The 26,231-nt window shown below is 39.2% G+C and overlaps 1 protein-coding gene across 1 annotated transcript in view; it reads left to right on the plus strand.

Moving 5' to 3' along the window:
• The first annotated feature begins 8,228 nt into the window (after positions 1-8,228).
• ACVR2B (activin A receptor type 2B) overlaps positions 8,229-26,231 on the plus strand; it is a 69,457-nt gene continuing 51,454 nt past the window's right edge. Inside the window, exon 1 of the mRNA XM_044670946.1 lies at positions 8,229-8,348. Coding sequence (XP_044526881.1) covers positions 8,240-8,348 — 109 coding nt within the window. The 5' untranslated portion in view covers positions 8,229-8,239. The remainder of the gene's footprint in view (positions 8,349-26,231) is intronic.

The following is a 26,231-nucleotide window of genomic DNA, read 5'->3' on the forward strand; positions in this document are numbered from 1 at the left end:
TCCTTCTTTCCTTCCTTCCTTCCTTCCTTCCTTCCTTCCTTCCTTCCTTCCTTCCTTCCTTCCTTCCTTCCTTCCTTCCTTCCTTCCTTTCCTCAGTTATTTTAATTTAAATTTCTGTAAGTCATAGGGAGCAGTTTTTCATATGCCTGCTGACAGCTTAGATGTTCTCCTTTCAGAACTGCCTGTCCATATCCTTTTAACTTCTATCAGTTGGGGAAGGATTCTTATCCTTAAAGTTTTGGAAATGAAACCTTTATCAGAGAAATTCTGAGCATTCTCTTTCTGAGTTTTCTATGCTTAATACTGGATCTTTAGTGTAAGAAGCCCATTAAGATACAGTGTAAACAATGCATAAATATGGAAAAGGTTCATATTTTCAAAGGGAATTCCCATTGTGGGAACTCCTTCCATTCTAGAAAACATCTATAACTTTAAGTAAACCACAGACTGCCTTGAATAATAATAATCACTCGTCTTTCAGATAAGTTAAGGTTAAGTCCTAGGGAGTTTCTTGAAACCCAGAGAAATTGACTTGCCCAACTTCATACAGCTAGGAAGCATCAGATAAAGGATTTGAACCTGGAATGTTTATGATTCCAGCCCAACAGTGTATACACTACTCCTCTTCATTGCATTTTGAGTAAAGAAATTAGAAAACTCCTCACTTCACATAGTTTGGATTATTGTAGTTTTTTTCTTGGAAGAACCTGCAACCGTGTGGTAGGTGTGGATTATTGTTGGAAAGAGAGAATTATGTCTTAACTTGGGTCAGTCCAGTTGGCAGTTTTTCCTCGGGGAACTGGGCTGCACAGTTTTTTAAAAAGAAAACCAAACTTGGTGGGAATAAGGGGCTTGCTCAAAAAAGATTCTTTGCTAATTAAAATAAACAGCTTATTATCGTGATAATAAAAGGCAAGTTTTTTGGCCAACAAAGTTATGACTGGTACTGAAGTTGTATTCTAAGAAGGTTGTGGCTAATCTTGAGGTTTCCTTGTTTTGATTTTTGCCTTTGTAGGTTTGGGGAGTGTGGTGTGTTTCCCCTCACCATCCCTCTTCTGAAAGTGAAAGCCTTAATGATTTCTTAGTTAGCTGTAGCAATTGGTATGTGATTTAGATGGCCTAGTTTTCAAGTCAGGGGGAGTCTGTAAAATACAAACATTGTGGTTTAAGGAATGGCAGCCCCTAGTGTGGTTTGTACTTGGAAAAATTAAAGGCAAAAAAACTAAATTATTGGACGTGAGAGGCATTCCCCAATTTGGAACATGGTGTTTCCTAAAAGTTTGTGAGTTAGATCCTTTGAGCCCTGTTTCTTATTGAAGCAGTGTTCCCAAGGCTAGCCAATAAAAGCTTATTTAACCTTGAATTAAGTAGAACTACCTATTGAATAGTATTAGTTGAAATTCTGGGTCTATGTGGCAAGGAAATTAACTATGTGCCCTGCTAGAGAAAGGTATAGTAGATAAGAGCTTCAGACTTGGAGTCAGGAAGATCTGAGTTCCAATTTGGCCATGGATACTTACTAGGTTATGTGATCCTTGGGCAGGTTATTTAACCTCTCTCAACTTCAGTTTCTGCATCCGTTAGGATGGAATAATATTTGTGAAGCACTTTGCAAACCTTAAAGTGTTATCTGAATAAGTACTAGCTATAAGGAGAATTAGACTGCACATATAGCTAGCTTTAGACAAAATTTAGAAATAGGAAAATATTGCCTTGAGCACCCCTATACCCCTCTCTGGGCCCCTTTCCTGTCTCCTCCTGTCTTTTTCTTCAGCCCCAAATGACTTACCTCTTTTCCCTCCAAAACAAAACTTTTGTTCCTTTCCTGCCTCACTTGGCTGGCTATTAAGATGAAAGCAGTCTAAAGTAATTCACACTGATGAGAAAGGGAAGCTAGTTACCCCTAAATGAATCTCTCATTAGTGAAATTTTAGGCATTGTGACAAAATGAAGTGTGAACATATTTAGTGTCTGGTATGGGGAGATGTTTTTTGAGTAGTTGGGGACCAGGCTATTCTGGTGAAGAATCTGGCCCTGAGCTGTCTCCTCTTTTTTCACAGCATTTTTTGTTTCTGGTTCTTTTTAAAAAAAAGATCTAAATGTTTATGTTCTTAACAACTTAGTGGAAGTTTCAGGGAACGATAGACATCAGTATTATTTTGTGGGTGGTTCAAATATAGGGTTATCTCTGAGGTTTGGTAGAGGGGAAACATCTGTTTCTTTGTCCCACTTGTCATAAAGGGATAAAAAACATATATGGATTTGGATGAATGGGTTTAAAATTTTCCTTCCCTTCCTCTCCTGCCCATTCCTTGGGACAGGGTTTGGCTAGCGATGGGCATTTGATATTGGATAGGCTCCCTGAGGTAGGGTAGGTGACCTGGGAAGGTTTGGTCCCAGCCATGACTAATTAGAGGAAAATAGGTAACACAGAAGAGATCCAAGAAAGTAGACCATTGGTGTCCCAGCAGGCAGAAGGAGAAACATTGTTGGAGGTATCTGATGTCAGGCAACCAAGGTCCAAGTGAGATAGCTTCAGGGAGATCTGTTAGCAGATGGCAAAGAGATTGAGATTCAGGGGCAGAATTTCATTCTCCTTTTAGAACTTAGCAAGGTAGGGAGGACATCAGTCTTGGAGGAACAGGAACTCTCATCAATCAGTAAGCTAACTTATTAATAAGTTCCTTACTATGTCCCAGGCACCCTGGTAGGTGCTGGGGATATTGAGGCAAAAATGAAACAATCTCTACCCTGAAGAAGCTTACAGTTTTGTGCAGTTTAGGGAAGGGGATACACAAGATGAACCTACATAAAGATATGTAAGATATAATGTCCAAGATAGACCTGAGGTAATTTGCGGGGAGGAGGGAATCTCTAGAAGGGGTTTGGATGGGATCAGAAAGGCTCCAGTGCCTTCTGAGCTGACCTTTGAAAAGAACTAGAGATTTGAAATCAGGGGCCCCAGACAAGGATCCATGCATTATATTGTAAATAGGTTACTGCATAAGAGACTGGATCACAAGGATCCAGCTCAGTAGCCCAGGATCAGGGTATGAGGGTTACAAGACTGTTTAGATGCTAAGCTGTGCCTCTATGGGGCTCTTATCTCTCCCCTGCCTGAGACATGATTGATCCCAGAGCCCAGCCTAGAGCTCATCCTATAGGTGGGAGCAAGAGGAATACTGGAGAAGGAAGCAAGGCTGATCTCTAAGAGTTTTCTTATCAATGAAATGGGAGATAGAACTGTCTGTTTATGCTGCCTACCCTCCTTCCCAGAGAGAGGTTCTCGATCCTGTTGTGAGGATAAGCTTTTTGGATGTCCCCATTTTAACTCCTACATATAGACAACTCTTGATGGATATTTTTCAATCCCTGTAATCAGTAACTACTGTGCAAAAATCTCCATTGGAATCCTCTGATATTACTTTCAGTAAATCTAGAGGATCAAATAGCATTCAAAGCCCCAACCTACCTCTCTAAATTCATCTGCCCCTGCTACTCTCTTCCCCATCCTCCCAAGTGGTCAGGTGCCTAATGCCCTTTCACCCACAGACTGTATTTATTCCTGCCGCCTGGCTTTTGCTTATGCTGATCTTCCCATACCTAAAAGCTTTCTTCCCTCCTCTCTGCCTAGGGACTCTCATGTGGAAGCAGGTTAGTCTTAGGCTTCTTGACTTTAAAGGGCAGAACCAGGAATAGGTGGTACAGCTCATAGAACTATGTACTGGAAGTCCTGAATTAAAATCCTATCTCAAATATTTCATAGCAGTGTGATTCTGGGAGAGTCACTTTAGCTTTCTATTTGCCTTTCCTCATCTGTAAAATGGGGGAAACAATATCACTCACCTCCTAGAGTTGTTGTAAGGATAAAGTTAGATCATATTTGCAAAGCACTTTGTAAACTTAAAGCTCTATAAAAATGTCTGTTATTATAATAGTTGTGAAGTAGCAGATTTCAGCTTGATTTAGGGGGGAAAACCCAACCTTCTAAATGATTATACTTCATACCACCAAAATGATCTGTGATCTCACTAATGAGGATATTTCCCCTGAGTGTATTTATTGTACAGGGCACAATCTTCATGTCTGCTCTCTTCTAGGGGGTTTGTTTCTGTCCTCTCAGAAACTTGTCTCAGGGAGTCCAAAGTGCTAAAAGTCTTCCTCATATCTTCTTGACATTTTGAATGGGTTGCATCTTAAGTAGAAGATTCCTCCATAATAGAGGTCTGTGAGATAAGGCTATTTAGAGGTTGGATCCTCTGTCAGAAATTCTGGGATGTGGGCCAGATTCTCTTATGGTGGACAGGTATAGATGGGTGACCATCTACAATCTACATCATTGGGAAGAACTATAGGTATCCCTTCCATGTCACAGCTTTCCCTATTGTGGTTTTGAGGTATCATTGACACAAGAAGTTAAATGGGAATTTGGGGGGACTTTTGCAGAAGCTGCAGATGACACAGGAAAAGTTTAGAAACTTAGAAATACATAGACTATGAGTATAGTATTGTATAATATCAACATATTTTATCTTTCAATACCATGAACATACACGATTTCTTTTTTAAAGTTAAAAGAAGTAAAAAGTTAAGTTTGCAAAAAGTATGCTAAAGCCAGCAGATAACACCTAAAGGCTAGAAATGTTAATGTTGCCCTACAGAGAGCCTGCGACCAAATACTTAAACCAATACTTAAATTTTACAATAATATACTCTAGTTCAGTGATGGGCAAACTACGGCCAGTGGGCCAGATGCAGCCCCCTGAAATGTTCTATCTGGCCATGCGACATTATTTCTACTCTGACGCATACAATGAGTAGGATACAATCCAATGAAACTTCAAAAGAGTTGCCTTAGAAACAGACTGGCAGATGAGCATTTCCTTTCCTTTGGCCCCCTCTTTAAAAAGTTTGCCCATCACTGGTCTAGTCCATAAAAGAAAAAGAAAGAAAATCAGACTTCTCTTGTATGAAGGGAGGGCAAAAAATTTTATGTTGGATTTTCCAGATCTTGGGGGCATAGCCTGTTCCCTTACCCCCTGAGATTTGGAAAGGATTCCTGTGCTCACACATAAGGTCAGAGATCTATTTGAAGAACAACTCTTAGGGGATTTTTCTTAAATCCATTTGAAATTTGCTTCTTAACTATCACCACTTGTGTCTGGTTCTGCCTTCTGTAGAACAGGGAGGACTTAAGCAGGGAGGAGGGAAAGTTAGTGTTGTAGAAGAAATTCCTGTTTCTGCCAATTGGACTAGGTAATCCTTGGGGTACCTTCCAACCTAGACACTCTGTTAATAGTTTTCTAGAACCTAAATCATGTTCCGTCTCCTGCCAGAGGTGGTTATTCTGGAGTTATTTCATGTAGATCTTTATCTTCTGCGAACTCCTGAAACATATAGGATAACTTCCTTTAGCTTTGTACCTCACAAGGTTATTGTGAGAAAAACAATCTATAAACCTTGTTACAAAAGAATTATTTTATTTTACCTTTTCTCTTTTAAAGAACACAGATTCATATTATGTTCATTTGAAAGTGTATTATAACTTACAACATGTTCAAATAGCTATGTAATATGATTTTTCCAGTAAATAAACACTGTATAAATAAATGTTATGTGAGAGTTGAATTTAGGTGATATCTTAAGATCTCTTCCTGATCTAAATCGATGATCCCGTTATTGTTGAACCTGTTGCAGAGATAGTATAGTATTACTGCAGAAAACAGTGGATTTGGAAGTTGGAGGTCTGAGTTCAAAACCTGCCTCTGCTACTGACTACTGTGTGATTTTAGGCAAATCATTATCCTCCCTGGGCCTTAGTTTCTTTGTCTGTAAAATGAGAAGTTTGGACTAAATGGCCTCTAAGGTGTCTTTCAGTTTGAATTCTTAAGATCTGGTCATTCTCCCCCCATATTTGATCTCTTTACAGACAGAGTCTCTTTCTATAGATGCTGTTTCTCCCCTGAAGTTCAACTCAGTTTCCAGTGGCTATATTAACTTTTAGTATGTAGGTAAAAAAAAATAGACATGGAGTAGTAGATTGAGAACAGAAATCTCTGCCTTTGTACTTTGCATCTTCATTGATTATTTGATTTCTCATGATGGTATATTTGTTATTCGGAGAATTGAGGGCTGTGGAAAGAGGCATCTGCCTCGCTAAGAATGGAGAAAGAATGTTACTCTCTGTCTGCCCTCATACAGGCTCTTGTATTCATATGTAGTCTTGGCTATTGATCAGACCTAGGCAGTTCCTTGGAAATTCCTGGAGGAGAGATCTTAGAATCAGAACTGGAGGGGGCCTTAGAAATGCTACAGTTCACCTCCCTGATTTTGCAGATAAATGAGGTTCAGGGTAGCCTGTAACTCTCCTGATGTCATATTAGATAATAAGTAGCAAGGCTCAGATTTGGACCCAGGTCCTCTGATTCCCAATCCAGCCCTCTTTCTATTAAACCATGCTTACAGATAAATATAAGTCCTATAAAATACAAAATAATTGGGGGCACTAGAGTAATAACACCATTTAGCAACCAGGGAAACCTCCTATAAGGAGTGGTACTTGAATAGAGCCTTGAAGGGAGCAAGGTATTTGCAAGAGATTGAGGTGAGAGAGGACATCATGAAATATAGACAAATAAGAAGAGCAGAGGAGACATTGATTTCAACCTGGGGAGGAGGGGTGTTGTTCACAAAAGATTTATGGAGGTTCATAAAATCAGAGATTGAGAACTAGAAGAGGGATACTGTAATCTTCCCCCACCCCCCATTCTACAGTGGAGAAATTGAGATCAGAGGACTTGTCCAAGGTCATTCAAAGGAGGTATGGTCCAGAGCCTGACCCTTAATTAAGGTAGTTAGATTTCAATCTAGTGTTCTTTTCTGTGTATTAACCACACCTGAACTGGGCTGTGGATGGAAGAGACAATCTTCGAGGTAGGGGGATATATCTAGCTCCAAGCTACTGCCAACAGGTTGGAATCTGCTTGTGGATGGTTTCCCACACCATATTGGGGAATTAATATTTTGTCTTAAAATAATTGGAAGGGGGTTTTTTTTGAGCAGGAGAGTAACCTGGATATAATTCTGCATTTCTTGGACAGATGTGTGAAGGGTGAATTGGAGAGGAAAGAGACTGGAAGCAGGGAAACCTGTTATAGTCTAGGTGAGAGTTGATGATTGCTTGAAACTGGATGCTGGCAGTGTGAATGGAGAGGAGTGGACAGATGTGAGAGAAATCTGTGAAGGAGAAGAGGTAGTGGCTGATTGAGATATATGGCAGGGTTTATGGAAGAAGAAAAAAAACCCTGATATTTAAAGGATAGATGATCAGGCAGAAATAAACACATTTGAGGGACTGAGAGGTTTGGGGTAAAGTTATTGGGTTTAGTTTTAGATATGTGGAATTTTGAGTCAAAGTTTAGATATATTCATGTCTAAAAGGTTCCCATTAAATTAATGTGAGCCTGAGGTATTTAGCTGTTTTGGGGAGTGAAGATAAGCTCTGGTTATACTGTGGTATCCTTTTCAGTAGTAGGGTCTGGGCTGGGCACATCCAGGAGGGAAAATCTGATATTTTTTGTCTAGTAGAATCCTTGGAACCTTGGAGTATTTCATTTCTGTCTGTATTATCTTCAGCTAAGCGCCTAGAAGAGTGCCCAGCACCTAACAGGTGCCTAATAAATGCTTGTTTAATTGAGTGCTCTGATCAGTTGTGGTTGAGGTTTGAGATTGTTGGCAAGCCTTTTAAGCCCAGGGTGGGCTCTGATTTTGTGAGTATTGAATTAAAGCTTCCTTTCTAAACATTTTAGTCAGGTAAATGGCAACTGGCTTCCCCCAAAACCCTAAACAAAATGCCTGTTCAGGAAAACATGTTAAATGTGCAAATTTTAAGTCTATAATTAGTGAGTAAGGAGCCCGCTAATTCTTCTCTGTTAATGCCAGAGAATCCAGTTGTCCTTGAGTTTTCCTAGTGCTCGCATCAGGTTACATGGAAAGCAGTCATTGGGTGGCCTGGCCAGCCTCTAACTTTCCTCAGGTTTGACATGTATCTCTCCCTCCCACACAAAATGTTAGAGACTGGTAGCAGAGGCTTCTCTGTTTAAGCCACGGCTCCTTCAGATCAACACGTCCCTGTTTCCACACGCCAGCTCTAGTCGGAGCTGATCGCACCAGAGGCAGTGGTCAGGCGTTCTTGTGCTTTGGGCATTAGGAACAAGGGCTAACCGCATGCAAAGCTGGTATGCCCTTTCTCTGGGATATGCCTTCACTCAGGGATCCTGGAGAGATGCTGCTCACTAGATGGCCTGGAAACACAGCTGGAAAAACGAAAAAGGATTTCCAGGAAGGAGGTAAATTGCTCTGTAATGGTAATTATCCTTTGACTCGATTCATATTCTCTTACAGTGAAGAGTTCATTTGCATTATTCCTGGTGCTTCTGATGTGGCTGTCTTGACTGCTTGACTTCAGAGTCCCAGATTGTTGATGTTCTCTCCATGGGGGTGGGGGTGGGGAGAGGGGATATTTCTGGGCCTGTGATTTTTATCCCTTTTGGGAACTCCAAGTGTGGAAATTCCTTCCACAAATATAACTCTTATAACTTAAAGCCTTTAAAAAATTAAAAAATATTTTCCCCAATTACATGTAATAACTATTTAAATTAATTTTTAAAATAATTTTGAGTTGCAAATTCTTTACCTCTCCTTCCCCTCCCCCCTCATTGAGAAGGCAAGCAATTTGATAAAGGTCATACATGTGCAGTCATGTAAAACATATTTCCATATTAGTCATGTTGGGAAAGAAAACAGACAAAAAATAAATAAATCCTAAGGAAAATAATGTAAAAAAAAAGTTTGCTTCGATCTGCATTCAGATTCCAAAAGTTTTTTTTCCCTCTGGAAGTGGATAGCAATTTTTTTTTTATCATAGGACCTTTAGAATTGTCTTGGATTTTTGTATTGCTGAGAATAGCTAATTCATTCACAGTTGATCACTATAAACTATCATACAATATTGCTGTAACTGGGTATAATATTATCTTGGTTCTGCTCACTTTACTCTGCATCAGTTCATGTAAGTCTTTCTAGGTTTTTCTGAAAGCATCCTGATCATCATTTCTTATAGCTCAATAGTATTCCAGTTTAATCATCCACTATAACTTGTTTAGCCATTCTCCAGTTGATGGGCATCTCCTCAGTTTCCAATTCTTTGCCACTACAAAAAGAGCTGCTAAAATATTTTTCTATATCTAAGTTCTCCCCCTTTCCCCTCCTTAAAAAAAATCTTTGGATATACATCTAGTATTGCCTGGGTCAAAGAGTATATGCAGTTTTATATATTTCTTTGGGCATAATTCCAAATTGCTCTCCAGAGTGGTTGGATCAGTTCATGCATTAGTATTTCCCTTCACATTTGCATTTTCCTTTTTCTCTTTCTATTACTCAATCTGATATGCTGTGGAGTGGCACCTCAGAGTTGTTTTAATTTGCATTTCTCTAATAGTGATATTTAGAGCATTTTTTTCATTTAATTATAGATAGCTTTGATTTCTTCTGAAAACTGACCATTCATATTCTTTGACCATTTATTAATTGGAGAATGATTTATATTCTTATAAGTTTGACTCAGTTCTCTCTATATATATGAAAGATGAGGCCCTTGTGAGAGAAATTTGTTGTAAAATTTCCCCCCTAGTTTTCTGCTTTCCTTTTAATCTTGGCTGTACTGTTTTTATTTGTCAAAACCTTTCTTAATTTAGTGTAATCCATTTTATGTCCTGTAATGCTCTCTATCTCTTGTTAGGTCATGAATTCTTCCTTTCTTCCTAGATATAACAACTAACCCATTTAATGCTCCCCTAATTTGCTTATGGTGTCATCTTTTACATTTAAATCATATTCCCATATTGAGCATATTTTGGTATATGGTGTGAGGTGTGTTCTATGCCTGGTTTCTGCCCAACTGCTTTCTAGCTTTTCCTGGCAGTTTTGGGCAGATACTGAATTCTTATCCCAAAATTTTGGGTCTTTGCATTTAATAAATGCAAGATAACTATAGTCATTTCCTACCATGTTTTGTGTACTCAGTTTATTTCACCGATCCACTGAACTTAAAAATAATTGCCTGGGAATGCTGAGAAGATCTGAGCTGTCTGAGATCATATAGCAAGTATGTATTATAGGCAAAACTCAATCTCAAACTCAAACTCAGATCTTCCTATGTCAGAAGCCCTTACTTTCTTATACTTACCCTTTAATAATTGACAGCAAACTCCTTGAAGGAAAGCCCTGTCCATTCTTCTGTATCCCAAATAGTGCAAAGTAGATCAGGGCATGGCAGGTCTGGGCACTCAAAAAGAACACGGTGGATGCTTTTGAAGAATTCGATTCATGTGGAGCACGTTTTGCCTCAAGTGATTTCTGGCTCCAGCTTAGGTGGTTTTAAATGCATGTTCTCCTTATAGCCTCTCCTTGTGGCCTCTTCTTTGGAGTTATTTGATGAATGTTGAATGGATAAATGAGAGTTCCCTTCCATGGTCTTTTAGGGATACTCTTTATGGTTTGGAAAACTTTGCAGCTGCAGGGTTTGTTCCTTTACCTGCCAAGAGACTGAGTATCATTTTGGTACCTTCAAATTTACTTTGCGAGTCAGGCACAATATGCTAGGGACTGCCTTCTTTGGCCCAACTGTCCTTAATTGATTCTAGGAAGGTACCATTAAATTAAACAAATGCATCCCCTGTGTGCCCAGGATTGTGCTAGGTGCCTGGGGGAAGATAGAAAGTTTAGATAAAGTTCAGAGCTGATGTTAGTCCTAGCTGTGAGACAATTTTTCCATTATCTATCAATGTTGCACTTTAAATAAGTAATATTAACAATGTTATTATAAAATGAAGATGGTTGGACAACCTTGTATGGAATACTTTTCTACAAGAGTTCATCCTCTTCTCATTGGGAATATTGAGTTTTAATTCTATAGCATGTCCAAGTCTACAGCATGTCCAACAGTATTACTGTTCTTTCAGGGATAATTTTGTGGTATTAGCTACTTCTCATACATAGATTCATAAGATTTTTTTTTAAGTTGAAAATTTTACTGAGAAAGATTACAATTTCCTGTTTTTGTTCTTTTTTGTAAAGGCCAGTGTTGGAATTTTGCCCTTCCAGGTAGATCAGTTCTATGCCTTATAAATATTTTGTCAGTTATAGGCAGCTTCCTCTGCTTTATCCAGCTAAAGAGGATCTTTTATCCCATTCACCCTCCTCCTTTACTTCTGGGATCTGGTAATGGCCTTACAGTCTTCCTTGATTTTTTGTCTTTTCTCCTTTGAAGTCTGACCCCAGAGGTTCTACCTCTCTTTATTCCCCACAAAAGCCTCAATTATTTTCACTTATAGGATCCATGCAGAATTGGAAGATAATCATAAGCAATCTGCCCCATATCGTTTTTACTCAACAGCAAGATTTCAGCTCCTTAACGTGTGTGTGCGTGTGTGTGTGCGTGTGTGTGTGTGTGTGTGTGTGTGTGTGTGTGTTGTGCTACAAAGAGGGAGAAAGAAAAGGAAATATATTTGGTAGAAGAAAGATCCTTGTTCCTACAACTATTCTTTTCTTCTGGTCTAACAAATTTTTTTAAGTTGATAAAGGAAATCTTGGTCTTTATGGTGAAGGCAGTGCAAAATGTGAGGAAAATATAGATCTTTTTAGTGTGTAGAACACATCAGAAATATATTAAAGCCCTATATGATAGTAAAGACAACCAAAAAGACTTCTTCCTCTACTTTAGAAGGAAGAGGAAGTTCAAGGAAGCACTGGGTCACCTACTAGATATGAATGTGATCATGACTGGGAAGGGAGAGAAGGTAGAACTCATGACTAGAATACTCACTTTGGTTTTTGCTTTTCTGCCAAGAAACAAACTTCCTATTGAGAAAGTTAGAACACATTGAAAATTAAAATTCTTCATGAATAAATAGCTAGTAAGAGAATAGTAGGCTATTCTCAGTGAGTTCAAGTCACCTGAACTGGATAAACCATACCCCAGAATACTGAAAAGTTTGTAAGTCATTGTTGGAAATCTTTGAAAAATCATGATTAACAGATGGACAAATGGTGGTCTGGATCTTCATAAAAGATAAAGGGAATACTTCAGACTAAGGCCTATGAATGTGATAAATGCATCCTAGGAAAGTTCTAAAATATTAATTAGAGGTACTGTTTAGGAGTACTTCATAAACATTTCTTTCCTTTCTAGGAGCTAATATGAATTCATTTACAAGTTGTACTAAACTAACCTCATTTGCTTTTTTGAGAGAGTTACTAGATGATATAGGGAATACTATAGACATAAAATATTTAAATTTCAGCAAGACACTTGGGAACTGTGATAACCTTGTAGACAAGAATGGAGAGAGAGGAGAACCAGATAATTGTTCAGTTAAGGTGTTTTACAGTTGTTTGGATACACCCAAAGAGTGTTCAGTCATTGTAAATGTGGAAGAAGCCCAGAAAAGAGCTACAGGGCTATTTGTCCTTAGTTTCGTTCTTGTCACCATTTTCATCCATGGCTTGGATGGATAGATAGATAACATTGTTTTTCCAAATTTGCTGATAAAGAGAAGCTGGGAAGGATAACAAAAAATACACTGGAATAATAACTTTGGAATCCAAAAAAGAGCATCACAGACTGGAGGACAGAAGCTAAAAAGATAAGATATAATAGAGATCAATGTAAAGCTCTATTCTTTGGTTCAAAAAATAAGCTGTGCAAGAAATAAAGGATTCTGGAGATGTGGCTAGAATGGAAGTTTTACTAGACCTCAAGTATGAGTGAACATGGCAATGTGGTAGTTTGGAAGAACTGATGCAATTATGCTTCATTAATAGATGTCTAATTTCAAGCTTAAGGTTGACGATAAAACCTGTTCCCTTTGTACTCTACACTGATCCAGACCACATCTATAGTATTGTGGCACTTGGACTAGAGATATTTTAGAAAGGATGTTGGCAAGGTGGAGTACATCCTGAGGAGGTTGACTAGGATGTTGAGGGAACTTGAAAACATACTATAGAAGGAGTGGTTGAAGAAACAGGATTTTTTTTATAGGAAAAGAGTACATATAGGAAAATGTGATAGTTTTCAAATATTTTAAAGATAGTATGTTGAAGTGGGATTAGGCTTATTCTTCTTGGATCCAGAGGACAGAAGTAGGATGGATGGGAATCATAGGGAGATGAATTTATTTTTTCCTTAAAAATATTTTATTGATCTTTTCTTTTTATATTATATTTCCCAAACTTTCCCTCCTCCCCATTGCAGAGAGCCATCCCTTATAATAAGAATTTTAAAAAGGGAATAAGAATTTAGCAAAAAAACCCAATATTTTGAAATTATCTCATTATCTACAGTGTGGTATACCCATCCACCCCAGAGGAGAGGTGGCTTTTCATCTCTTCTTTGGGAGCAAACTTGTTCACTCTCACTTTGTATCATTGTTTCAATTGCTCTGTTGTCATTTTGCCTATTTAAATTGTTGTAGCTGTGTTTATTATTTTCCAGGTTTCTGCTTATTTCACTTTTGCCTCGATCTGTGTGTGTTCTTTCCATACTTCTTTGTATTTTATCATATGATGTTCATGTACCACAATGTGTTTATCTACTCTACAATGAATAGGCATCAAATTTCTTCCCAGGTTTTTGCTATTACAAAAAGAATGCTGCTATAAATATTTTGGTATGTATAGTTGTTTGTTTTGGTCATCGACCTCTTTTAGGAATATGTGTAGGGAATTCAATTTCTGTTCAACATCAGGAAAAACTTAGCCATCAGAGTTGATGATGGAATTGGCCACCTTGGAAGACAATTAGGTTCCATGTCACTGTAGACCATAAGACAAAAACATTTAGATCTAAAAAGAACTTATACAATCCAGTTGAAATCCTTCAGTTTATACACAAGGAAACAGAAACCCATAGTGGTAAAGTGGCCTCCTCAGTAATTATTCATATTTCTGTAATTTCGTCATAGTTTACAAAATGCTGTTTTTCTGGCTTAGATCCATTTGAATTAATGGAGCAGTAAGGAACAGATTTCTTTATTTCTTTATTTAATCCCGCCCCCCCCAATTTCTTATCCAACTCCTCCCCTCCCCAATAAAAAGTTTGGTCTCCTTTCCCCCCCATTACAACTTTAATGGTAAGTGTGTGAATTTATCATGCCTTATGAACAATACCCAAAGCAACCACTAATGTCTCTGGATGTGGACTTGAGTGTGTATACCTATTTCTGCTCAACAGAAAGGAGAGGAATAAGGTTAGATTGAGGCCTTTGTAACCCGTTTTGATAGTGATAAGTGGGAGGTTTTTATTTGCAAATGTTTCTTTTTAGGCTATTAGAGTTACACTGTGATAACCAGCCTAGACTAAAAATAGCACTTGAAACTGAAAGCTGGTTGTAAACCAACTTGCTTGGCTGAGGGAGGAGTCATTTTCCAGGCATTGTTGATTAGGATTTCAGAGTTCCAAGAATGGGTGACTAGGGGCTGTTACAGTAACAGCTGTTCTCTGTCCATCCAGAGAAACTGTTTGCTTCCCAGACGAGTAATAATTAAACAGAAGTTATTTTCTAGCAGCCTCTCTAGTTTTATGCTAAAATGCTATCTCTGTTTAGAAGTTTGTTTTTCACTAGGAATTTCCTTCTTGCTTTAAGTTTGAGTTTTATTTTGGAGCCTGGATTTAGAGTGTTCAAGAAGGACAAATATTCCAAGCAAGCCCTCTGTCTCCAGGTCTTAGAGAAGCATCTGTGTCAGTTCTATGATAGACCAGCCTCCTGCTAGAAGCATGGACATTGTAAGAGGGTTAGTGTGGCTGGTCCCGCATTCCCAGATTTTTGGAAGAGAAAAAGGATAAAGGTTGACAGGAACACATGAGAAAGAACATTGGATACAAATTGGAATCAGAGGACCTGGGTTCAAATTCAAATTCTGTTATTATCTGTGGAGTCTCTCTTGGCTTCTATTTCCTTATTTGTAAAAGGGAATTGGACTAAATAAGGTATCCTTGAATAGTATTTTCTCTTGGAGAGTTTGGGTGAGTCAGGATGACTTTTTGTCATTAAATCAGAATCCATAGCATCTGCTTTTTCTCCTACCTCGAGGCCTAACTTTTTTCTGAGTATAAATAGCCCAAAACAGGACTAGAGCTCCTATTTTGTTTTAGTATGCTGCATGTCTAACCTAGGCCAGGAACCTCAAGGATAGGAACCTCAAGGATAGGACCTGGGTTTGTCTAAACTGAGAATTTCTGAGTCTATCCTATATCAGAGAACTAGATTTGGTCGTACATTCCTAGCTCTTTAGTGTGGGAACTGAATATAGACTTTATGGTGATCAAGTCTATTTGGATTTGGATAGTCCTCTTGGCTACAGGGTGTTTGCTGGGGAAGAATGAGAAGGTTTTGGGGAGAGAAGACTGTTAATTGGGGTGGCAGTGGTAGAGGTTGTGATGGGGTTGAGGGGAACATATTGGTAACATAATAACACTATATCCTTTTCTTTAGAGCAGACCACCTTTGAAAGCCTAAGGGTACCTAAATGCAGATCACTGTGATGAATCATGTTAGAGGAGGTGACATGAGATGGATCATCATGACTTAAGAACATATGCCATTTACTCATTCTTTGGGCTCCATCCTTTGTTCCCTTTCCTCCTGCTCTGTTGAAGTCTGGGGAAAATCCTGTTGTGGATATTGGGCACTTAAAAAGGGTTTATCATCTGAGCTCTGCAGCTTAGTCAGATAGAGGTTGGCTTCTTGCCTTGGAGCTTAGAGGAGAGACCCTCATAGATATGAAAAGTCGGAGAGGATGGAGAGGATCCGAGATTCTGCTTGGTACCTCCTGGTCCTTTATGCCAAGGACAGGGAGCATTGGAAAGGATAATCCTAGATGGCAAATGCTTTGGTGATGCAGAATAGGATTGGGTGTTTTCTGACTTTCCTAGTTGCTTTCCTCTTAAGATGAAAATGTCTGTTCTACTTTCTCTAAACTCATAACCAATTCACAGTGAGAGTGAGACCAGGAAGCATGAAGTATCAGAACTGTTAATCTGTTTTTATAAATAATCTAATCAAGTATGTTTGTGAAACTGTAAAAGATTGGCTCTTCTTTTTAGATTTGATCAGTTACAACAAGTTAAATATTTTTCCAAGTTTCTATAAAGTATATCTCTTGCAATATTAAAGAGAGGGGCAGCTTGGTAGCTTAGTGGATTGAGAGTCAGGCCTAGAGACGGGAGGTCCTAGGTTCAAATCCGGCCTCAGACACTTCCCAGCTGTGTGACCCTGGGCAAGTCACTTGACCCCCATTGCCCAACCTTACCACTCTTCCACCAAGGAACCAATACATAGAAGTTAAGGGTTTAAAAAAATATTAAATAAGGAGAGGCAAAGTAAGAATTCTAATGGGGATTAGTGGTTTGGATTTAGAAGGCTTTGTTTCAAGTTCCACTTGACTCTTAGCTATATGATCTTTGGCAAGTCACTTCATTTCCTTTAGCCTCAATTTCTTCACCCACAAATTGGAGAAAATTATCTATTTTAGAGTTGATTTGAGGAAAGTGTTTTGTAAATGTTAAAGTGCCTGATTAGTGATGATGATGAAAAAAACGTAGGCTTGTCAGTTCAGTCACCCTTGTTCAGGCTCTCATCTTTTCTTGCCTAGACTTTTGTAATTGTAACTAATCTTCAGTTCCCCCTCCCCTTTTGTAGTACATCTTTTATATTGCTGACAAAGTAGCCTTCCTAATCGCTTGGTTGATGTCATCATGAATGAGAGAGACCATTGCTTCTATAGATGATAGATTAACCAATCAGATTCTTCAACAAGTCTTTCCTGAGGTTTTTAGTGTTACCCTGTATTGGGTCACTATGATATATATATATACATATACATATACATATACATATACATATACATATACATATACATATACGTGTGATTATATACACATACATAAAATATGTGTGCATGCATGTATGTTCTAATTCTGAGGTTCAACCTCACAACTTGCAAATTGGCAAAGATGACAGAAGATGGGAATAGCAAATTTTGGAGGAATTAGAAGACAGGTATACTAGGGCACGGCTTGTGGATGTTTGAATCTACAACCCTTTTGGAAAACAGTTTGGAATGAGTAAATAAAGTGACTAAAATGTCCATATCTTTTGACCTAGAAATTCCATTCTTAGACTTATACCCCAAGGAGACCATTAATTCCCTACGAAAGTCCCCATTTACATGAAAACTATAGCAACACTTTTTTGTGATAGCAGAACAGATATACATCAATTGGGGAATGGCTAAACAAATTGTGGTGCATGAATATAATGTAATACTATCGTGCTGTAAGAAATTATAATTATGATGAAAAGCATGGGAAGATTGACATGAACTGATTGAACATTTAAAAAGAAGCAAAGCCAAGAAAACAATATGCACAAGACTCTGGCAGTGTAAATGGGAAGAACCACAGATCAATCTGAAATGAATGTTGCAAAAATACAAAGAAGGAACTTGGCTCAAAGAAGAGACATGAAGGGGCAGCTGTGTGGCTTAGTGGATTTAGAGACAGGAGATTCTGGGTACAAATGTGAACTGAGACACTTCCTAGCTGTGTGACTCTGGGCAAGTCACTTAACCTCTATTGCTTAGTCCTTACTATTCTTCTGCTTTAGAACAAATACACAGTATTGATTCTAAGATAGAAGGCAAGGATTTTTTAAAAAAGAGAGATATATGAGAAGACCCTCTTAATCTACCCCTTAGCAGAGGGGAGTCCATGGGTATGGTACACTGCAAATTCTTTCATACTATTTTGCTGATCTCTTTCCCCATCTCCCTCTCTCTCCTCTTCTTCCCCCTTCCCCTCTTTTTCTCTCTTCCCCTCTTTCTCCCTCTCCCCCTTCCCTTTCCCCCTCTTTCTCCCCTCCATATCCTTTTTTTGGTAATTTTTGGGTAAATTTTGGTACATGAAGAAACAAAAGGCATCAGTAAAATTTACTTAAAATATATACATATATGTTCTAACAAAATTATCAATGATATGGATATTATTTTCCCATTGACTTTGATTATGAAATTGAAGATTGTTTCTGTGGTGAGAAATATCCTACTTTTTATTTGAAAACTTGAGGGGAGACTATCGAGAGAAGACGGGGACTAGTTTTATAGCACAATTGGACTTTTTGCATTATTTTCTTGAACTTGGGAATACCCGTTCTATTATTGTTCTCAACATTACTTTTATTTCTAGATCAATAAGTAAATTTTTTAGGCTTTGGGCCTCTTTGCACAATAAAGTTCACAGAATAATTGAGTACCCTTTTATCTGGGTGTCCATCTGTTTTAACTGAACTTGGGGCAGATATTAGAGCCCTCAAATTATTTTAAATTTTTGGCTTTGACTTGTAGAAAACAAATTGTTTCCTACCTGGGTAAGACTGTGTATTTTAAAATGAGGAAAGGGGAGCTGTATAGAATTGTCCACAAGTATTTATGATGCACCTGTTACATGCTAGGAAATGTGCTAAGAGCTAGGGATAGATAGAAGGATAAAATGAAAATAGTCTTGATCCTCAAAGGGCTAATTTTGTGTTAGGGGATATAACATAGAAAAAGCTAAGTCTATGGATGTTGTTTGGAAGAGGGGAACCTGGAAAGACTTGCTTTGGGAGGTGGACCTTCAGCTGAGCTTTGAAGGAATTCAGGGATTCCAAGAGAAAGGTACATTCCACCTAGCAAAAAGGCATAAGGATGGGCAATGTAATGGTACAGCAAGGAAGAAAATAGACAAGAGCCATGAAGTTTATCCCTCCTGTTTGTCATACCCTACACTGAGTTATTGAAAATCTAAAGGCATTGATCTCTACAGTGAAGAGTAGGGATACAAGGGTAGAAACCTTATTTTCAAATATACTTTTGTATTTACTTCCAGGATCCATGCTTTCATTAGTGTGGTTGCTTCTATCCCTTCAAATCTTAACTCCTCTATGTTTTGGATAGTATTCCAAGTTGCTGTGACTGAAAAAATTCATCACTTAAGTGGCCAACTTTGTGGTGATTGAAGGTCTTTGAACTTCACTAGGCTGAGCTCAGATGACAGACATATAGTCTGTTGCTAGGCCTGTACTGAGTCTTTCCATGTACTAGGACCTGTCAGGGCTTGCATAGCCTGTGAGAGCCCAGGGTCACCCCCAAGCCATAATGAGGCATTAAAGCAAGACTTAGTGGGAGAATCTTAAGATATGGAGGGATCGATCATTCATTCAATAACCATTTGTTACCTATCAAGAATTGTGCCAGTTACTGGGGATCCAGTGGCAAAAATGAAATCGCCCCTGTCCTTAGGAAACATATTCCATTAGGGGGAAATGAAACAAATAAGTAAACTAAACTTATGTACAAAGTCCATGCAAACTAATTTCAAGGGTGTGTGTGTGTGTGTGTGTGTGTGTGTGTGTGTGTGTGTGTGTGTGTGTCTCTAAAGGAACCAGCACCTTCAACTTTCTTGGGCAAAGAAATGACAGGATCAGATTTAGTGTGGAGGATGTGGTCATGGGAGAAGAGACGGGTAGTTTCTGCCAGCACAAAAGATTCATGTCCATTTATGAGATAGGCAAGTTTAAAAACCAAGAATATAGATACACTTTAAAAACACAAAAAAGTGTCTGTAGGCTTCATCAGACTACCAGAGGGGCGGTCTATCACTAAAAAATAAAAAGTGATGATCTGCTCTAGAATCAATCATCTCTCTTGGGAATGGATTCTATGGTTTGATCATATGGGCCCCTTGTGTAGTTGCATGCAGATGCAGAATGTTTTATTTTACAATGATGTTGAAACTCAGAGAATCAATCTGACACAACTGTTATGGAAGTCAATAGAAATTTTCTATGTTGTGTGAGGAAAACAGGATTAACGTGGTATATGAATTTGTTTCATTTTTCATATGATTTTCATTTTCTTTTTGTTTTATAGTTTTTCGTCTTATTGCCTAGGTAGGCAATAATCTCCATGAGGGCAGTGCTTGTCTATCTAAACTTTGTACTTTCTTTCTACTTAGCATAGCTCTAGGTCAGTGATGGCGAACCTTTTAGAGATCTTAGAGGCCGAGGGCCCAAACTGCAACCTTCATGCTGCACATGACCTTACCCCCTTACACCCCTTACCCCAGACAGGGGAGGGAGGAAGCACTCCCATTGGGTTGCTGGGCAAAGAGGCAGGGCATATGAGAAATGTCCTCAGGTGTGTGTGGAGAAGGGGAGGGGAGCAGCCCCCTCTGGCACACTCTAGCATATGTATGCCATAGGTTCGCCAACATGGCCCTGGGTTTTCCCATTTAGGGAGCTGGGAAAAGGCAGAAAACAAAACAGCATAATGGTCATGGACTTTGGGGGAATACTCATTCTGGTTTCATTATAAGAGATGACTTAGACAAAGGCAATGATAGTATTCTTCTCAAACCTGCAGATTACATAGAACAAAGAATGTTAGTTAACATCCCAGATCCCTGGTTAGGATCCAAAGAGATTTTGATGGATTAGAAAAGGAGGCTGAATTTAAGATCAAACTTATTTAAGATTAAAGTCTTATGTTTCATTTTTAAAAAATCAACCTTGCAAGAACAAGATGGTGGCATAGTTTCAATAGTCATTTGTCTAGAAAAAAATCTAGGAAGTTTTAGTAGACTGCACATTTGATAAGAGGACTGTAGTGTGATGGCAGCTAAAGAAATAAATATAAGCTTACCTTGAATGGAATCATTATTTCTAGTAATAGGGAGGCCACTGTTGTGTACAGTTCTGGACATGGCATTTTATCAAGGTCATTGGTAAACTAGAGAGCATTCAGAAGAGAGCCAGAATATGGAGGAGGGCTTCCATTGTAAGGAATGAAATGGGGAATGAAGAAGCTCAAGGGTAGGGGGAGATAGCCATGTATGCTACCTTCTAGCCCTGAAAAGCTTTCATAGAAAAGAAGGATGGCATTTGTTATATTTGGCCCCAGAGAATAGAATGGTGGAAATTGTCAGGAGCAAAAAATTTAGAATTGATAATAAGAAAAAAAAAGTTTCTAACATAACTAGTTATTCCAAACGAGAACAGACTGCTTCTGGGGTGGTAGTGGGTTTTCTTTTACTGAAGATCTTCAAGCAAAGCATGAATTTGTGGTGTGTGTTACGGTGATGATCCTTTTTTTCTGTTTAAATGTTGAATTAGATTGTATTTGAGTTGCTTTTATTTATGAAACTTTGTTATTCTCTGATCTTAAGTCTGTCTTGTCAGTCTTTTTTTATTAAAATTTTTCTTTTTTGAAATTGCCTAAGCATTTTTTCCTCCTCATTTCCCCCACCCAGAAAGAATAAAAGCAAAACCCTGCTAATAAATAAACATGGTCAAGTAAAGCAAGTTCATATGTTAGTCATGTCAAAAATTGTGTTGTTCATCTGTGTCAGAAGTAGATAACATTGTTGACCCCCTGGAATTATGATTGATTTATTGAGTTGTTCAGAGTTCCTAAATCCTTTGAAACTTAATTTTTACATTGTTGACGTACATTATGAATTTTTCTCCCGACTCCCTGTTGAGTCCATATAAATGAAGTACCAAATTTATTATAGTCCAAACAGAGAATATATGTTGGTGTATGTGATTGAAGAGGTCCATAAATGGAGAGAGAGAGAGAATTGAGAATTGAGGATGGGGAATAGAGGGATGAGAGCATCCTAGGTGGGTACTCTGAAGGTAGGAATGAGCAGTGACAGTTTTAGGTGTTATGTTACAGAAGCCACAAGGTTGCATAGGGGAGAGATCTGTGATTTCCTTAGAGTGGGGAATTCCTGGACAAGATGACTCCTTTTACTAATGAAATTTAGTACCATTTAGAGTTTTAGGGAATTGCCTAGGATTCTGAGAGATTAAGTGACTTGTCCAGGAGCCCATAGCCAGGATGTTTTAGAGGTGGAACTTCAACAACGGTTTCCTTGTCTCTGAGGCCATTTCTACCCACCCTTCTTCCAGAGTTTTAAAACTAGTATCTAGAAGAAAGGTTTCATGACATTGACCAACTAACTTTGTTCTTGGTACCTAGGATGTGAAAATGATATTTGATTTGAGCATGACTACAGCAATGTACATAAAAAAGAAAATACAAAGATGAAATCAGAATATGAAAAAAAACAAACATTTTTTTCTCCTTTCTCTCAGCATACAAGTGGGGAACTTCTGGAGAAGAATTTTGCATATGCTACCAAATGATCACAGTATCCCTTTTGGAGGGCTTACCTATTTTATCATTATTTGTAAGGGAGGGGTCATTGCTGGAGAATGTTAGAAGATATATCCAGAAATGTAAAAAAATAAAATTTATCAATTAAACATTTTTAAAAAAGGAAATAAATAAAAAGATCCTAACTACAAAGCCTGGCAATTTCTGGAACTTCAGAAATATTCAGTCCTGTAAAGTCCTTCTTCCTCTCTGTTACCTCCCATTGTGATCTCATAGGAGCTTTGGAGAAAGTACCAGAACATTCCTGTCATTCTTCGGCCTTCGATCAGTCGGCCTTCAGGACAGCTGTTTGCTCAGGCCTCAGAATAGTGGGTCTCTCAGCACCTGTTCCTGACATAGCTCCCCCCACGGCCCCCCCCAAATTGCTCTCACACACTTTCATTTTGTGTGTGCATATAAAGAAAGTAGCTTTTAGTCTCAATATTTAGTTCTGGAGTTCTTGCACATCGATTGTCATAGATTATTCAATATTTATTTCTTTGCTAAAATTGTTTTTAAGATCTGGAAGCCTGGTTGTCTGAGAATGACTGTTTCCTAAGGATGTTTCTTCTCAAACTTCTAGAAGCTAGTTAGACTTTGGGCCTGCCCTTTATATTTTCTTTTTAATTTACATTGCTGTAGTCATGCTTAAATCAAATCTCCCCTTCCCTGGCCTGAGGATTTCCTGAGGACAGCATGAAACCCTGGTGTCCCTAAGTGGAGAAGGGCAGGGGGAGATGTGTATTCTGGGGTTGGGGAAGATTCAAACTGGCTGTGTATCTGTTTAAAGTCATCTGGGTAGATTGTTCAGATGAGGCTTTTTTACCCCTTCAGAATAGGCAGAGGACAGAGTTGGTACCCTTCTGACAGACGGAGGCAATCCCAAAGGAAGATGTAGCCTAGCAAAGCGTGGATGCCACTTTTTGGAGAAGATGGCAAAGCTGAAGGGGAAAGGACTTTAATGATCATGTTGTCTAAGCCCTACAGAGGAGGAAGTCCAAGGTGCAAGTGACTTACCTAAGTTCATGCAGGGATGGACCCTGCCAGAACTCTAGTTTCTGGGCCACTTGACAGACACACTGGCACAGATCAGACTTGGTTCATCATCCTTTTCTCCCCATTCTAGGCCAACTGGCCTGTCAGTGTTCTGCACCCAGTGCTCCATCTCATTTCAGGATATATTTTTCCCCCACCCAAGTGGTCCACCCCCTGCCTGGAATTGCCTCGCTTCTTCCTCTTAGAATCTTTATTTTCCTTTAAGATTTAGCCCGGCTGCCCCCTTCCAGTTGTTTGTACTCTTTTTCAGATTTTGTTGTTGTTCAGTAGTGTCCAACTCTTCATGATCCCATTTGAGGTTTTCTTGGCAAAGACACTGGAATGGTTTACCATTTCCATCTCCAGCTCATTTTACAGATGAAGGACCGAGGAAGACAGGGTTAAGTGACTCACCCAGGGTCATGAAGCTAGAGTAAGTGTCTGAGGCTGGATTTAAATTCCTGACTCCAGGCACAGCACTCTATCCATGGAGCCACCTAGCTGACCCCTACTTCAGATGAATGTACTGTGTACATACTATTCATAGTAGAATATGAACTCCTTGAGGGAGAGGACTTAAATTTTTGTGGGAGTATCTTCAGCTTTTTTTGCCTTTGTTGGGGTTTAAATAAGTCTGTTGAGTTGAATATCCCAGGTAGCCTATAAATATACTTTGACCCCATGAATGTGGTGCCTTGCACATACTAACGAGAGCTCAATAAATGTTTGTTGAGTTTTTCACTTTCCTCATTCCTGGCCTCTCTTGTGTGGACACAGGATCTGTCCGAAGTGGTCATTAAGGTTGTTCCCATGGTGATCACCCCTGAGGTCTCAGCAGTTGGATCCCATGTGGCTGCCATGGGGGAGGGGGTTGGCCCTTTCAGCCGCATAGGTCTTTCTTTGTGTTGGGGCCTGAGATGGGGAGCTCCGGCTTTGTAGTTGGCCAGGCTCTGGGTCAGCTACCGTGGCCTTTGCCTCAGGATTGTATTTCATCCACTTCCTGAAATGATGTCCTGAAGGCTAGGTTCTTTATCCTCTTAGTTCCCATTAAAAGAGATGGGAAAAGGGAGGAAAACCCCCTGAATTTAGCATTCCCACCTCCCTGGCATGGGGCTCTGTGCTGCTGACTTAGGGGAAAAATATTTCCTAGTGATGGACTCACAAGATTAAAGGAGAGAACAATTTAAAGATCTCCTCCCCCTGCCAATGTTGAAAAGACATTGGGTTTTTTTTTTAAGTTCCTGGCTTTTAAGAGGAATATGGTCTATCCTTGAGGGCTTTTTCATTTAAGGGAAGAGAGAAAGCCAAGAGCAGCTGTCCCCAGCCAGCCCTCTTGGTGGATTTTCTGGCCAGATGTTGTTTTCACCCAAAGCATTGGTTGGGTTGATATGCCAGGGCCTGTCTTGTTGTTGTCTGAGGGCTTGAGGCTGCTTGCTGAAGAGCTGATGGTTCTCATGTCCTGGGTTCAGTCTGGGCATGCATTTTGGGTTTGTAACCTGAGCTCTAGCTACCTAGACATTACTCCAGCAATAACTACTTTAAGATGTCAAGCTCCATCTTCCTGGCTTTATCTTGTACATTCTGAGGTCCTTGTTCTTGACTGATTTCTTCTACACATTAGTTGATGTGGTCTTTGTTCAAGGATCTACATGCTTCTAGGTCATTCCCTTTCCATCTCCTTCTTCATTTCTGTGGTCTCCTCTCTCTGGCGTATGCACTGTGGGAATCTGGTTCTCTCATTTACTTATGGAAGTGGGACCCTTGACATCCATTTTCTGCTGCTTGCATCTATCCTGCATCTTCAAAAAGTGCCTGATGCTTAGATTTTCTAGTTAGTCTCAAACTGGGATAGGCCAAGGATCTGTTCACCAGATTTCATCAGAAATGCTGAGCCATCTCCAAACAGGAAAATCTTTTGTAAAATGTACTTCTTCTCTATGAGCCTGACTGTCTTTAAAAAGAGAAGAGCATGGTGACTTGAGAGTCAGGAGAGCTTGTCATAGATCTTTGTCCTGAATAATTATAAACTTTGGAAAGTGCTAAGAACTCCAGATTTTTTTCTGCTGCAGTCTTAGCCTTCTCCTGCTATGTGCCTATTACTTACCTAGCCAGGGCCATTTTTAAAAATTTGATGTCATGAAGCAGCTCCTCACTAGTTCTGTCCTTTGAGGACATCTGTGAGGGTTACTGATAAGGGTGATCATCCACGGTGTCTGGAGCAGATTAGGTTTTTACTCAATGGATGCTTAAGGAGGGTCATCTGAAGTCTGCGATTCCCAGGAAGAAGGAAGAGTATGAGGGTAAAGAGGAAGTCTGACATTGAAGAAGCATTTATTAGGTGCTAACTAAGTGCCTGGCACTGGGATAGATTCTTGGAATCTAAAGCCACCCTTAAGGAGCTTACATTCCATAAGAGGAGTCATGTACAAACATGAATAATTACAAGCATGTACAAAATAAATACAAGAGAATTTATAAGGGGAAGCACTGTTGGGAGAGTAGAGGGAAGAATTAGGAAAATGGGAAAAGCCTCGTGACAACCCTTGAACTAGCTTTGAAGGGAACAAGGGAATCTAAAAGGCAGAAGGGAGGAAGGAATGCCTCTGTATAGGGAATGTGGTATGTGGATAGCACAGCAGGAAGAACAATTTAACCAGAAAGTGAGGCTGAGTCCAGGTTGTATAGAGCTTTAAATGCTGAACTGTGGAGTTTACAGTTTATCCTCGAGGCAGTAGGGAGCTACTGGAGTTGCTTTGGCTGAGTAGCCACATGCTTAGACCTGTGCTTTTTAGGAATATCACTTTGGCAGCTGAGTGAGGATGGATTAGAGGAAGGAGAGACCAATGAGGGAAATCTTGCAGTAAGTAGTCCAGGGGAGA

Source organism: Gracilinanus agilis, chromosome 1 (genome assembly GCF_016433145.1).
Source record: "Gracilinanus agilis isolate LMUSP501 chromosome 1, AgileGrace, whole genome shotgun sequence".
NCBI classification, from domain to species: Eukaryota; Metazoa; Chordata; class Mammalia; order Didelphimorphia; family Didelphidae; genus Gracilinanus; species Gracilinanus agilis.